This window comes from Colossoma macropomum, unplaced genomic scaffold (assembly GCF_904425465.1).
Source record: "Colossoma macropomum unplaced genomic scaffold, Colossoma_macropomum, whole genome shotgun sequence".
Lineage (NCBI taxonomy): Eukaryota > Metazoa > Chordata > Actinopteri > Characiformes > Serrasalmidae > Colossoma > Colossoma macropomum.
Genome location: NW_023494790.1, coordinates 2,344,481 through 2,360,400, shown reverse-complemented (window position 1 = coordinate 2,360,400; position 15,920 = coordinate 2,344,481). Strand labels below are relative to the sequence as shown.

The window sequence follows — 15,920 nt, the reverse complement described above, 5'->3', positions numbered from 1 at the left end:
AAGACCAGAAGTCCAGAACACACTGAGCCATCATGCTCCACCACATGCCACCATTCCTAACCAAATACCATCTGTACCTACCATTGTCCAACCAGACATCACCATTCTCCAGCCAAGCACCACCGTTCTCCCAAACAAGCATCACCATTCTCTAGTCAGACACCGTTGTCCTCCAACCATGCACTACCATTCTCCAGCCAGACACCACCATTTTCCAACCAAGCACCATGATCCTCCATCCAGACGTAATTGTTCTCCAGCCAAGCTCCACCATTCTCCAACCAAGCACCACCATTGTTCTCCAACCAAGCACCACCATTGTTCTCCAACCATGCACCACCATTCTCCAGCCAGACACCACCATTTTCCAACCAAGCACCACGATCCTCCATCCAGACGTAATTGTTCTCCAGCCAAGCACCACCATTCGCCAGCCAGACACCATTCTCCAACCAAGCACCACCATTGTTCTCCAACCAAGCACCACCATCCTCCAGCCAGACACCATTGTTCTCCAACCAAGCACCACCATTCTCCAGCCAGACACCACCATTTTCCAACCAAGCACCAACATCCTCCAACCAAGGACCACCATTCTCCAGCCAGACATCATTATTCTCCAACCAAGCACGACCATTTTCCAATCAGACACCATTGTTCTCCAACTAAGCACCACCATTCTCCAGCCAGACACCATTGTTCTCCAACTAAGCACCACTATTCTCCACCAACCACCATCATTTTCCAGTTAGACACCATTGTTTTCCAACCAAGCGCCATCATTCTACACAAAGTACCATCATTCTTCACCAAAACACCATTACTTCAACGTTTCCCATCAAACATTGTAGTTTTCCATTAAACACTATCGTTCCCCAACTTAACACCAACATTCTCCAACCAAACGTCATCCTCCACTCCCCAGCACATACCACACTCTTCTATTTGGTGGTGGATGGTGAAGTTGAATGGAAAAAAGCCAGTGTTTCATGGAGAGTGATGGTCGTTGGAGGGGAATGATGATGATGTTGGTGGGAGAAAGCTGATATTTGGTGGAGAATGTTGGTGGTTTGTGGTGAATGGTGATGTTGATTGATGAATGCTGGTGTTTAGTGGTGAATGATGCTGAAAGTTGGAGAATGGTAGTGTTTGGCATTTGATTTTAGGTTGGTGGTTCTGCGTTTCCCTTTGTAGTAGTTTTTGGTACAGAGGTTTCTCTTCCCAACTTGCTGACAATGCACAGAGCAGAATACGTACAAAATGATGAATTAAATTGATGCATAATGTTTTACTGCTGCAGTTTTGTGCTTGGGAGTGTAAAACAGGCATGTTTCCCTTCTATTAAGCACGGTGAAAGTAATAGTTGGGTTATGCTGTTTTTTTTTTTTTTAATTATATCAAATATTCCCTTCCCTTTTCTGTTTTAACATTAATGCTAACTCCACTGTGAGGGAGAGGGAGACCTGAGGGAGCTGGTTTCCCAGATCCAGGTTAAGCCAAAGGCTGGACCAAAAAGGATTTTCACTGGCAGATCAGTATTTTCATTAGAGTTTAGTCCAAGACTGCACTTCATCTATGGCTGTGAGAGATTAGCATGTGATTTATGAAGCTGTGTTTCCTTCAGGAGGACATGGATTTGAAGGCTTTGGGATTTGACGTGGCAGAAGGGGTGAATGATCCATATTTACCCGGGGATTGCGGGATATTTGTGACAAAGGTGGACAAAGGAAGTGTGGCAGATGGAAGGCTACGGTAGGATGAGGCCTCATTTATTTATTGGTTTTGAAATGTATTTATTTGTACTTACAAATCAGGGACAAAAGAACAAGATGTAGCCCCAAGATAAATGTGCCAGTGTCAGCCAAGTGGCTAATGTTTAGCTGTAGTCTTAAAGGCCTGCTGTAATGGTCTTAAAAATTAAAATAAACAAAATAAGAGTTTACGTACAGAATAATGTGATGTGAAGTCTTCCTGAACTCCTACTACAGAGCGACCTGTTGTCTTTCTCATCACAGAGTGAATGACTGGTTGTTGAAGATAAACGATGTGGACTTGGTGAATAAGGACAGGAAGCAGGTGCTGAAAGCGGTGCTGAATGGGGGCGGAGTCATAAACATGGTGGTCAGGAGGAGGCGGTCTCTCGGAGGAAGAATAATCACACCTGTCCATCTGAATCTCACGGGGAGTAAAGGTAGTAAAATCACTCCTTCACTGAAGTACGGCTGCAAAGGCTCTAATGTTTATATGATCCACACAGTCATTCCGACAGACTGTAATACACTACAGGAAGTGTAGGGGGCGATATGGCTTCTACTGTTTCATTTAAAAAGCCTCTATAATGTTCATATGATCCACACAGTCATTCTGACAGACTGCAATACACTACAGGAAGTGTAGGGGGCGATATGGCTTCTACTGTTTCGTTTAAAAAGCCTCTATAATGTTCATGTGATCCACACAGTCACTCTGACAGACTGTAATACACTACAGGAAGTGTAGGGGGCGATATGGCTTCTACTGTTTCATTTATTTACATGTGTTCTGTGTAGTTTCTTGCTTTCTGTAGGGAATTATTCAATAGAGAATGTACTGAATGTCCCTCTCTTGTCTCAGACAGTGGACTCGTGCTGGAGAGCGGCATGTACGTGGCCTCGATCGCCCCCGGCAGCCCCGCAGCGAGAGACGCCTCTCTCTGTCCTGGAGACAGGCTGCTCGCTGTGAGTCCACACATCATCCTCTGATTATTTCTTTCACTTTATTTTCACCCTAAAGTAATGTAAACTGGGCCTAACTGAAAACAGTACTTGATCCAAGTCAGGTTATTACACACTCTGAAAAAAGACGGTTTTTCAAGGGTTCTATATAGAACCATCAACACTCAAAGAACCCTTTGCATGATTAAAGGGATCTTTGAGTGTGAAGTTGTTCTCCAGATTGATGGAGAATCATCAACCTTTTGAAAAGCGTTCTAATATAGCACTAAAAGGTGTTCTGTTCTTCGGTTGGTACAATTTCAAGCTGGTACACAGTAGAAGAACCATTTTGGTATATAGGACCCTATTCAGAAAGGTTCTATATGGAACCATAAACATTCTCCATGAACCCTGAAGAACAATTTCACAATGCAAAGAAATATTTAATCATGTGAAGGGTTCTTTGAGCGTTTATGGTTCTATATAGAACCATTTTCTTTACTAAAGACTTTCTTTATGATTTTGTTAGACGTCTGAGCTAAGAATTACACTAATACTAGCTTGGTTATAGGTTTTAGCCCAGAGAACTTGTAGAGAGGAGAATTCCCACACTGTAATGACTTCAGAGTTTTTCAGACACTAGAGGGCGCTCCTGAGCAAGCCCAAAATGAATGGGTTAAGATGGAGCATTTGAGCGAAAATCATAGTTTATAAATGCTTAAATATTTTTAATGTAAAATAATACATTAATTTCCTGAACACAGAACAGCATAAAACATTTTAGCACTGCTGTTATATTTTTAAAGAGCTTTTAAACTCGAGTTATAGGAGTTTAAAACGGAGCCTCATGTACGTTCATGACGTCAGTGAGCGTGAACAGCCAATGAGCTGCTTTGCTCGCCAACCAATCAGCACTCGGTAGCAGTAATGTTAGCGTCCTGCTGCCCAAAACCTGTTTGCTGTAGAAAAAAGGAAACATACAGGTGAATTTTCTTTGTTTTTTTAGTAAAATACGTCCTTCTACTTTCTACAATTAAAGTTCTGGTTCAGTGATTAGAAACTATTTTAACTTTTCATTTTTAGCCGTTGAGCTCCATTCACTCCCATTCATTGAGGGCTGGCTCGCGGGCGCCCTCTGCTGTTTCGCAGTCATATTTTTGACATAACGGGGGAAATACGAAGTGGCCAGGCTCCTCATACACCGGCCCTGGTTTTAGCCTGTAGCTCAGTGGCTAGGCTAGCGGTCCTGATTTCATTGACACCACAGGGATTCCCAGTGGCCGTATTTGTGTGACACATATCGATTATTGTAATGAGAGAGCGCTGATGAAAAATATGATAAATATGAAAATGATATAAAATTGTGAATTCTGTTAAAACAGTGAGGTTGAGGGATGCAGTGCTGAGCTACAGAATGCTTAAATAACACATCAGTTAACAAATTAAACCCTAGTTTTAGGCCAGCTTCAAAGGGGAATTCCACTAATTTTTCTAAATTTCAAATTTCAAAAATTCTGCATAACTCAGTGTGTGAGATGTAAACAGAGTGATTCAGAGTGGTTTGGTGTGAAATGGTTCAGATGTCTTTACAGTGGTGGTGATAGGAACCAGGGGTCGCCATGACTACAACACAAATATAGACATTTTATTTACTATCCAGAACCACCAGTGAACCTACACGAGTCTTCTGAGTTTATATGGAATGTTGATGATGGAAAATAGTGGATAAATCTGAAATAATACGTTTTCTTTGGGGACTATTTTGCCTCACAGCACCTAATACATTTAAAAATAGTTTGTTAATAACCATTTAAACTGTAAGGGGAGCTTTTTGAGGTGGACGTCTGGTTCCTATCACCACCACTGTGAACAATTCTGACTCTGTAAGTTTCTCTAGAACAGAGCGTTTCACACCGAAACCACTTTGAACGACTTCAGTCATGGAGTTTCCCCTTTAAGGTTGGGGAGCATCTGAATACTAGAACTGCTTTGTCTGGGTTGGAAGTATTAATGCTAACTTTCTAAGATAAATGTGGCATTTTTCAGCAAATTTTACTGCTATTCATTTACTCAGTTTAGCTTATAGCAAAAATATATTAAATCTGTCATGACTTACGCATTTTATGCTACATTTCAAATATGTTAAATTCATTAAATAAGCAGTAATTGTGTATTAAAGTGTGTTCACTGTAGAGGATATGTAAACGTTTTTTACACCATACATGAAATATGACGGGGCGCCTAAACTTTTGCAACTTTCTTGGGCAGTGGAGGGTTCGGTAGCGCTGTTCCAAGAGGAGCTGCAGAGTTTGCAGTCTGTTTTACCCCCTGATTGGGTTTTTAATCGCAGTCAGAAGTGAAGTCTTAGTGCTGGACGTCCTGTAGTTTTAATTAGCTGAACTCTGTGCAGTGAGGAAAATTTGCATGTATATTGGCTCTTTGGAGAATCGAGGGGGGATTAATCTGCAGTGTTTTCTCTCTCTCTCTCTCTCTCTCTCTCTCTCTCTCTCTCTCTCTCTCTCATGCAGATTAATGGGATTGCTGTGGATAATAAGTCTCTGAGCGAGTGCGAGGCGCTGTTGAGGGACTGTAGAGAGTCTTTGTCTCTCTCCGTCATGAAGGTCAGCACTTTCCTCACTCCTACTGAACAGCACTGTAATGTGCACATACCAGTCCTGGTGGGCAGTTGGACCGACTGTTACATCAGGGGTATTGATAGTACTTTAAAACGTTGAACAACCTCATGTAGGGGTGTGGCAACAATATTATATCACGATGCTTCAAAATATTTTCATGATACAAGATAAGTTAGTTAGTTAAGTGACCCTTATTAGTCCCACAACGGGGAAATTTTACCTTTGCATTTTAACCCATCTGTGCAGTGAAACACCACATACACACTAATGAACACACACACTAGGGGCAGTGAGCCCGGAGCAGTGGGCAGCCCTATCCACAGTGCTCCCCATCGCCTACCTGCTGCTCTGCTGTTGACACTGTTTCAACTATCTTGAAAAACTAAATATCATACTTATGTATCATAAAGTTTAAGTATCGTGATACCATGTTTTTTGCTATATCGCCCACCCCTTACTAGTAATATATATATATATATATATATATATATATATATATATATATATATATATATATTATATTTTATATTATTAATATAATTAGGGAATACCAGCTGTCGTTTTCACTGGGTCCACATTTCATAACAAACAGACAAATAGTAAAGGCCTAAAATGATTCAGAGCGAAATCTTATTACATTACTTACATTTAAAGTTGATAATGTTTTTGTTTTTTCATGCAAATTTGATTTTGGAGAAATTAATTTTGTTCTGACTGTGACAACGCACTGCTATACAGTGTGCAAATGTTGAAAAGCAAATAAACTGCTCAAAATGTATTATAAACTATATTATAATGAGTTATAATGTATCCTGTATGCATGAAAACACACCTCTATCTTTAAAAACCTTTAAATTTAACCAGTTATTCTCCAGGGTGTATTTCGGTTTTTCCATCTGAATTTACATGAATAAGGCAGATTATTCAGCAACTGCATGAAACAAAAGTAAAGTGTTGGTGTTTTTTTTTCGTAAAAGCATATAATAATTTTGTAGGTAGTTTGACCAGAGGAGGATGGGTCCCCCTTGTGAGCCTTGGTTCCTCCCAAGGTTTCCTGGTTCGCTCACCTGGAGGATTTACATTTCATGTTAAAACTTTGTCTTTAATGGATTTCTGTGAAGCTGCTTTGTGACAACATCAGTTGTAAAAAGTGCTATAGAAATAAATTTGACTTGACTTGACTCCCCTCAAATTAACAGAGAATGTGTTTTATGATCATGAACATAATGTTAAATTCTTACAATTTACTGCTGAAAGCCAAAAAACTCTTTGTATTTTTTTATAAAAATAATTTTTTACAGTGTAGATCTCTGAAAAGACACCATCTGAGATCCAGTTTAAAGCTCAGATTTGTGGGGAGGTTGAAAAATTGTGAGTTCAGCTTCTTTTATTATGAAGTTTTAAAATGACATTGCATTAAACTCTGGAATAGCTTTCTAGAAAATCTCGATAGCTGTTTTTAAATCCTGATTAAAACATATTTGTCGAGGGTAGCATATGCCTAAAAATTTAGAGCGTAGTGTTTTTATCTTTCCAGTTTTTATTTTGTAGCTAAAATAAATAAGTGCTACATAAATATTTTTTATTATTATATTATAATCAGTAGACTGAGCTGTGTTGAAGCCTGAATTTTGTCTGCATTTTTGTCAATTTGTTTACTTTTACCAGCATATCTTTGCTGATTTAGTACATTTAGAGGAAAAGATGAAACTATGTAAATTTAAATGCATTTTCCTCATACAGAGGCTGAAATATTATAATCAAGCAGTATCGTTATTAACAAATTCGGCTTTCAGTTTGAAGTAATGTTGTTATGTTGATTTTTATTATTTTCCCTTCCCAGGTCTTCCCTCACAGTGTATGTGGTCTTAGTCTGAGTGAGAGCGTACGAGAGTGTGAACACGGTTCTAACGGGAAAGTGCCCCCTCTGGAGGTGCACACACGCAACTGCAGGAGCCAGCCTCTCAACAGCAGCAGCACGACCCATAGCGACATTTACTGCGGCCAGCGGGGGGCACCATGCCCCACAGAGACATACCACGAGCTTTGCTACCAGCGGCCAGACCCTTCCAAACGACCCCTCACCTTCCACCCCATAGCCTCCGGTGACGGAATTACTGTAGAAGCGGTGCTGGAAAAGGGAATTGCGTCTCAGAAACACAGCGGAGGCACCTGGCCAAAGGTGATGGCGAGTGCTATGGCAACACCAGAGGTTGCTCCGCCCCTTTCCATCTTCAAGACACCAAAGAAACGTAAGTCGATTTTCGACGCGGACATTTTCAAGCGGCCGGAAACGCCTTCCAAGCTGGGAGAGTATGTCACTTTAGCTCACGCTGGCTCCAGGCCACAGGGGGCGCTGCAGAGCCCTCCAGAGCCACCAAAACGCAGTGACTCTTTCAAATTTAAACACAAGCAGCAGGGAAGCTCTGCCTCCGACTCCACCATCACGACCGGCACGCCACCTGCCACGCCCGGAGGGAGGTCCGAGCTGGGGGTGGAAGGGCTCGACCGGAACGGGAACCTGCTTCAGCGGCAGAACTCGGGGGACGCTGGGACGCCCACCCCGAGAAGGGCTTGTGATGAGGAAGTGATGCGGCACGCGGTGGATGAGCTGGAGATTAGGAAAGCAAAATCAAACTCCGCGTCGACGCAACGGCGTGCACTCACACCTCTACAGATACCCATACCACTCCAGGTAACATACTGCATACTACATACTGTATACTACTCTCTGTATACTGCACTCTACACACTGTAGACCCCTATACCACTAAAAGTACCATACTATATACTACACTCTGTATACTACACTCTGTATACTGCACTCTACACACTGTAGATCCCTATATCACTAAAGGTACCATACTGCATACTACGTACTGTATCTGCACTCTGTATACTGCACTCTACACACTGTAGATCCCTATACCACTAAAAGTACCATACTGCATACTACGTACTGTATACTACATTCTGTATACTGCACTCTACACGCTGTAGATCCCTATACCACTAAAAGTACCATACTATATACTACATACTGTATACTACACTCTGTATACTGCACTCTACACACTGTAGATCCCTATACCATTAAAAGTACCATACTATATACTACACTCTGTATACTACGCTCTGTATACTGCACTCTACACACTGTAGACCCTTGTATCACTAAAAGTACCATACTGCATACTACATACTGTATACTACGCTCTGTATACGGCACTCTACACACTGTAGACCCTTGTACCACTAAAAGTACCATACTATATACTACACTCTGTATACTACGCTCTGTATACGGCACTCTACACACTGTAGACCCTTGTACCACTAAAAGTACCATACTGTATACTACATACTGTATACTACACTCTGTATACGGCACTCTACACACTGTAGATCCCTATACCACTAAAACTACCATACTATATACTACACTCTGTATACTACGCTCTGTATACTGCACTCTACACACTGTAGATCCCTATACCACTAAAACTACCATACTATATACTACACTCTGTATATCACGCTCTGTGTACTGCACTCTACACACTGTAGACCCTTATACCACTAAAAGTACCATACTGCATACTACATACTGTATATTACACTCTGTGTACTACACCCTACACACTATAGATCCCTACTCACTAAACACAAGAGATCTCGATGCCATGAAACAAACCTCTGTATGCTACACGGTGGTGTCTTAATTTATGTGGTGCTCATGTGTTGTTCTTGTATGTTCTCAGAGTTCTCAGAGTTCTAACCCGTCTCCTGCTCTTCTTCAGGGTCATGATGAGGCGTGTCCGGATGTTTCGGATGTCGTGCGTTTCTCCCCTCAGCGCTCTCAGAGGCACAGCATGGGCTTCTTTCCCCCAGGACACCACCCACCCTCACCCACACGTCAGTACAACCAGACACAGGGTGGCGCTGTTCACACTGGGCTGCTTTGTGTTGCGTTAGTCTCGTAGCTCTAGTGCAAAAGGGTCATTCTACAGAAACGTCCACTATTCTGTCTCTCCGTAGGAGTCACTGGTGTTACTGATCCTCATTGGTGTTCCACATAATAAAGGAACACCAGAGACATTTTTAATGAACAATGCATTTTACAGAATAACTGCTACAGAGCATCAAACCACATGTTGTCAGTCGTGGAAAATCCACTAAAATATGTAATTTAATCCATTTGTGTTCTATTTTTTCACTGTTACCTCAGAATAAAGTCGGTCACACCAGTGACTTCAGCTAAAAGCTTCATATGAAATCATGAGCTAAATGAGAAAATCTCTGATAACTGAAAGACACAGTGGACTCACCATGAGCTTTTCTTCATAGATCCTCAGAAAACAGGTAAAAGGAAGTGAAGTGATGTCATCAGTGTGACTTTATTTCAAAATAAGAGATTTTTTGTTATGCAGTAACACCAGTGACACGACTCCTGGAGACAACAGCATTCATTATATATTTTATAAAAGTCTTCTTCATGTCATTTAGTTTATATATTCTATAGTCATGTATAGATTATTATAGTTAAAATTGCAGTAAAACATGTTTTTTTTTTTCAAAATACGGCCTCAGCCTTTACACATGACTGTGGGGACGAGCTTTTCTGTGGAGCTTGGAATTCTATATTATTGATTAAAAAAACAATATTGCTAAATTGAAGCTCAAGATGGTTTAATTGTTAAAATAACATTGTTTTATTTTAAAATCGAAATAAATTGCAATCCTAACGTGTTTTTTAAGTGTAATATATCTGTAAACACTAGGGACACAAAAATGGATGTTTCTGAAGAATGACCCAAAACTAAAGAAGTAAACTTCAGACCCCAAATGTTAGGGCTGGGAAAAAATTCCATTCAGTGTAAAATTGTGATATGTTGGGCTCTAAAATAGTAGCGTTGCATGGAGACTCAAGTATTAACGTTAGCATAATCAGGGCTGTCATGATCTTTCAGCTCACGATTAATTGTGATGTAAATAATTGTGATTAACAGTTAATTGTCTTGTCTTTAAGTACAAACCAGTGATGGTCTAACAGACTGATTCCTAGCAGTGGTGATTAGTAGCTAACACTGGATGTACTGTTGAAATAATACATTACACCAGGGGTGGCAACTAAGACCCAGTCCCATTTCTTCTTTTTACCCCTACCCCTTGTTTCTGAGTGTTGCCCATTGGAACTGAGTTACAGGGTAGTGGTTGAGATCTTCCCTCTGAAATGGGACCCTCAAATAAAAAGAGCATCACTTCATTAACAGCTACCAGCGCTGCTCTGTAGGCGACCCTGCCAGTCTGCAGTGACAGCAGAGGAGGGTAAAGTTCAGCTCCTCACTGCTGGGCTTTAGTTACATTTAGGGCATCATATGATCTTCAAAGAGGGGGGCAATTATTTATTATCACACACCCCTAATTCTTCAGTGATATGAAGCTGAAGTCAGATATTCACCAGCTTCTTGTTCAAATTTTCCCGTTCCACCTTAAATGGTGCAGCAGTTACATTATGGCGCTTCAGGCGTCAGAACTGCTGGACTATTTAAGGTGGAACGGGAAAGTTAGCTAGCTAGCTACCGAGACATTAGCATGCTGTTAGTGATTGTTTATGCTTGTTATGAAGAAAACGACCAAAATACACTGAAACAACATTAAACTAAGAAAATACAGTGGTTATCGTAATTTTTTACAGAGAAAATTCTTTTCATTTGTGGGTTTCTTTGGTCTCTTGCTCAGCCAACTTGCCGGTTTTTCTTTTTTTCTGATATCACTCTGTTTGGAGTCTCTGAAAAACCTCCAACAAATTGTTTTCTATGAAACAATAGACCACAATAGACCGCTGCAGATCACTGTTAAACCTCTTCAGATTTCCGAAATGAACAGTAGGTTTTCTAAAACTGCTGTTCGCTTGAACTAGACCAGAGCACACATTACATTGCAGTGCATGCTGGGAACTGTAGTGCAGCTCATGGTGAAATGCTAATATTAATAGAAAATTAAAATAATTTTGCGGGCCGAATAGGATTGTGCCACAGGCCTGACTTGGCCCACGGGCCTTGTATTTGACACATGGGCTTTACACCCTATAATTACGCAATCTTGTGTAGAGTTGGGCTAAGCTACATCTAGATAGCATACATGCTAAAAACGTTATAAGCCACGTAGCTAACAGATAAACATGCACTCTTAGCATGTTTACAGCACCAACTGTTTTATTGTCCCATGATGTGTCGTAATGAATGCATTTACTGTTTTCATTTATTTACATTTATTTGCCTCATTTTCCGCTTTGGTTGTCGTGGCGAAATATGATTATCGAACGTCTAACGCCTGCAGTCAGCTCAAATAATTGCAATCTTTTCAAAGAGTTTTGTAGTAGTTGTGACAGACCTGATGATCATTTTGAATATTTTTAGCTCATGCTGGTCTAATACAGAGGTCACTAATAGGCGGACTGCGGTCCAAGTCCAGACCCAGATGCTGTCCTATGCGGACCTGGACCTGTAACCGATAAACTATGGAGAATTATTTAATTTTGGGGTGGTCCTATTTTAATCAGCGTTAAATTTCTAGTCATTACAGTGCCAGTTTAGCGGCCCGGGAGACTTGCAGACCAATCGCATGTGTTGTAAATATCACACGTGACGCTACTCAGCCAATCAGATCTGTGCATTATGATGAGCACTGAGACTCGAGTGAGTGACGCACACACAGGGGAGGGACGAGGCGAGAAACAACAGTTGGAGAAGAAAGTGAGTCAGAGGGAAGTTATTTCACACAACGTGATCTAAAAATAGAAAACTGATAATAAATATTGTTGAAATATGACTGAACTGTACTTTATTTGATTTGACATTCAGTTGTTGACTGTCTAAGATGTTGATATACCTACTAGGCTACTTCAGTAAACAGTATATGGCACTGAGTCATGATGCAAGTTAGACATTATGATGTTCTGGACCTTTGCTTGAGGAAATTTTCTCTAACTGGACCTTGAATTTTAATTAAAGTCCCCTGAACTAATAGATCATCAAAAGGGAAAAACTGACGAGCTGTTGCTTTAAGCTTTTAAACTCTGTAGAATCAGCGGTGGTTCCAAAACACACTTCATCGTATTCTTTACTTCATAATTTTCATATTTCATAAACTACATTCTAAAGGTGGGGGTCATATGAGAGCTGTAACTGTCTTCTTTCCAGTCAAATAGATGGTGATGTCGTTTTAAACCCTTATAATAAAAGAAGCTGAACTCACAATTTTTTTTTCTACTGAAAGTCGACCCATTTTTCCACAAATCTGAGCTATAAATTACTTTTATAAAAAAATACAAAGAGCATCTAAGATTTTTGGCTTTCAGCAGTAAATTGTTAGCATATAGCAATATGTGTATGATCAAAAAAACACATGTTTGGGTCGTTAATTTGAGGGGAACTTTTACAAAAAAATAAAAAATAAATAAAATAAAAATTTACATTTATTTCATGCAGTTTCTGAATAATTTGCCTCACGATTTGGGCCTGTAAATTTAGAAATATACCCAGGAGAAAAAGAGGTTGATGTGTTTTATTTTTATGTCTTATTTAGATCCTCCACACAGAGCTCTGTCCCCCTGCCCTGCTTTCACCACCGTGATGAGGAAACCAGTTTATACAGCTTGGAGTCACTGGGTGACCAACAACAGCCCCACTGCACACCCCAGGTACACACACACACACACACACTGCATTTATCCACCGGGCAGCATGGTTAGGAGTTCTTAACGCTTAAATGATGGTTGATTAACCAGTTTTTCTCTTCTGTCCCCTTTTCTGATCCCGCCTTCACTTCACTAAACCTGTTTGAACTCTGGTTTGAAGTTCAAAGACGCACTCAGTTTAATATGAATCAGAACAGCCTTTTATAAGTCATTACAATGGATAAATATGATTAACCATGGAAGTGTGGTTTGAATCAGACATTTATAGATGATGAAAGTGGCTGCTAAAAGATCACAGACATAAAAGTACAAATATACAGGGTGATTCAAAAAGATTCATCCGATTTCAAAATGATTGATTTCACTTGTAAATCGTTACAGATCAATGCAGTGAACTGTAAATGGTTTAAATGAGCATAAAGTTTATTATGTAATTGTACAAGGTCTCAGTATGAACCTCCTCCAGCTGTACAGACAACATCAACGCCATAGTCAAACTCATCCCATACTGGATTGAGCATGTCGGGTGTCGCTGCACTCACGGCTCTTTCAGTGCGATTTCGGAGAACATCCAGTGTTGTGGAACCAACGCCGAACGCTCTGAGCTGTTGGAGCTTCACTGCCCACAGAAACCACACTGCACAGTTATGACGGATTCACTCTTATTGAAGTGGAGAACGCAGAACGCTTTCTGCTCAGGGGTCTCATCTCCTCTCAGACTGAAGGGAGCCATCTTCCACTGACAGTCAGAAACTCTGACCCCCTCCTTCAATTGGATTGTGATTGGTTCCTTGGCGCCTCACGGTTGTAAAAATAAGGTGCTTTGAAATCGGATGAATCTTTTTGAATCGCCCTGTATTTCGAGAACATTCTGTGATAACACAAATTAAAGGAAGTTCATATATGCCGTGTGCTTTGTAGGAAAGCTTAGTGACGTGGTATCTTTATATATATTATATATTTTCCTCAACTATAGACTCGTATACTAAAGGGGTACGATCAGTAAAGCTGTTCTTAAAACCAAAACAGAAACAATATTTTAACTATAAGAAACATGTTAAAACTATTTCATCTGCCTAATTGCCCGAGTGTGGATTAACATCGAGTCCACCCAACCAGAGCATGACGAAATACTGGGTTTTGGGCGAAAGAGGGTTTTTTATTTTTAAATGTGTTTTTCACCCTTTTCTTTTCACTTAATTCAGGCTCTAGTTGGGCTTGTTTTGTTTGTGTAATGAGTGATCTATCTGTTTATCTATCTATCTGTCTGTCTGTCTGTCTGTGTAACTGTCTATCTACCTATCTGTCTATCTCTCTATCTATCTGTCTGTCTGTCCGTCTGTCTCTGTCTGTCTGTCTATCTGTCTGTCCATCTGTCTGTATTGGTCTTTCTGTCTGTGTAACTATCTATCTATCTGTCTGTCTGTCTGTCTGTCTGTTTATCTGTCTGTCTGTCTATCTCTGTCTGTCTGTCTGTCTCTGTTTGTATTGATCTTTCTGTCTGTGTGTCTGTCTATCTATCTATCTATCTATCTGTCTGTCTGTCTGTCTGTCTATCTCTGTCTGTCTGTCTGTCTCTGTCTGTATTGGTCTTTCTGTCTGTGTGTCTGTCTGTCTATCTATTGATCGCTCTCGCTCGCCCTCTCTCTTTCTCTCTTTCTCTTTCTGTCTTCCTCTTTCTCTCTCTCTCTCTCTCTCTCTCTCTCTCTCTCTCTCTCTCTCTCTCTCTCTCAGTCCGCAGCATCAGGGTCGTCAGCGTTCGGCCGATCTCTCTGACCAGTCCTCTCGCTCCCGCATTCATCACAACACTCACTCTCTGCCCTCGAGCGCGCGGCAAGGTGTGTAGGTGTTTCTGACACTTAGTTTAAAGTTGTATTTTGTACCGTGAAGAAAACAGAAGTGTTATTATGGTGCAAATACGGTCATATGCATAACTTTATGGTCAAATTACATGTTTTGTTGATTTTCAAAGTCAAAATCTACAAAACATGATGTTGATTTTACATTTAGGAAAAAAAATAAACCTAAAATTTAAAATATGCCATAACTTTTGCTCAGGCCACAGTTTATTTCTTTCTCCTCAATATGTTTAATTCAGTAAATAAACAGTAATTGTGTATAGAATGTGCAGAAGTGTGTCTCTGTAGAGGGTGTATTTACTTATTTACACTCAGAAGATCACCAGAACATGGACTTTGACCAGGGGGTGTTCAGACTTATGCATATGACTGTATAGCCAGTGGTGTTTTGGGGAAAAACATTGTTCTGAATTGTACCAGAATAATCAAATTGAATCAAGTTTTGATGTAATTTTGGTGTGAAGTGATGCACTGAACTGTTTCCTAAAGAATCCTAACTGAATCAAACCATTTATACACCGATCAGGCATAACATTATGACCACCTCCTTGTTTCTACGCTCATTGTCCATTTTATCAGCTCCACTTACTATATAGGTGCACTTTGTAGTTCTACAGTTACAGACTGTAGTCCATCTGTTTCTCTGCATACTCTGTTAGCCCCCTTTTACCCTGTTCTTCAGTGGTCAGGACCCCCATGGACCCTCACAGAGCAGGTACTATTTGGGTGGTGGATCATTCTCAGCACTGCAGTAACACTGACGTGGTGGTGGTGTGTTAGTGTGTGTTGTGCTGGTCTGAGTGGATCAGACACAGCAGTGCTGCTGGAGTTTGTAAACACCTCAGTGTCACTGCTGGACTGAGAATAGTCCACCAACCAAAAATATCCAGCCAACAGCGTCCTGTGGGCAGCGTCCTGTGACCAGCGTCCTGTGACCACTGATGAAGGACTAGAGGATGACCAACACAAACTGTGCAGCAGCAGATGAGCTATCGTCTCTGACTTTACATCTACAAAGTGGACTGACAAG

General features: G+C 40.7%; 1 protein-coding gene across 1 annotated transcript in view; it reads left to right on the top strand.

Annotated features, from left to right (window-relative positions):
• Positions 1-15,920, top strand: part of LOC118809004 (disks large homolog 5-like) — a 73,500-nt gene that overhangs the window by 32,611 nt on the left and 24,969 nt on the right. The window contains 8 exon segments of the mRNA XM_036571915.1: positions 1,625-1,752; positions 2,016-2,191; positions 2,614-2,717; positions 5,222-5,314; positions 7,173-8,024; positions 9,130-9,244; positions 12,920-13,034; positions 14,766-14,869. Of these exon segments, the coding sequence (XP_036427808.1) occupies positions 1,625-1,752; positions 2,016-2,191; positions 2,614-2,717; positions 5,222-5,314; positions 7,173-8,024; positions 9,130-9,244; positions 12,920-13,034; positions 14,766-14,869 (1,687 nt within the window).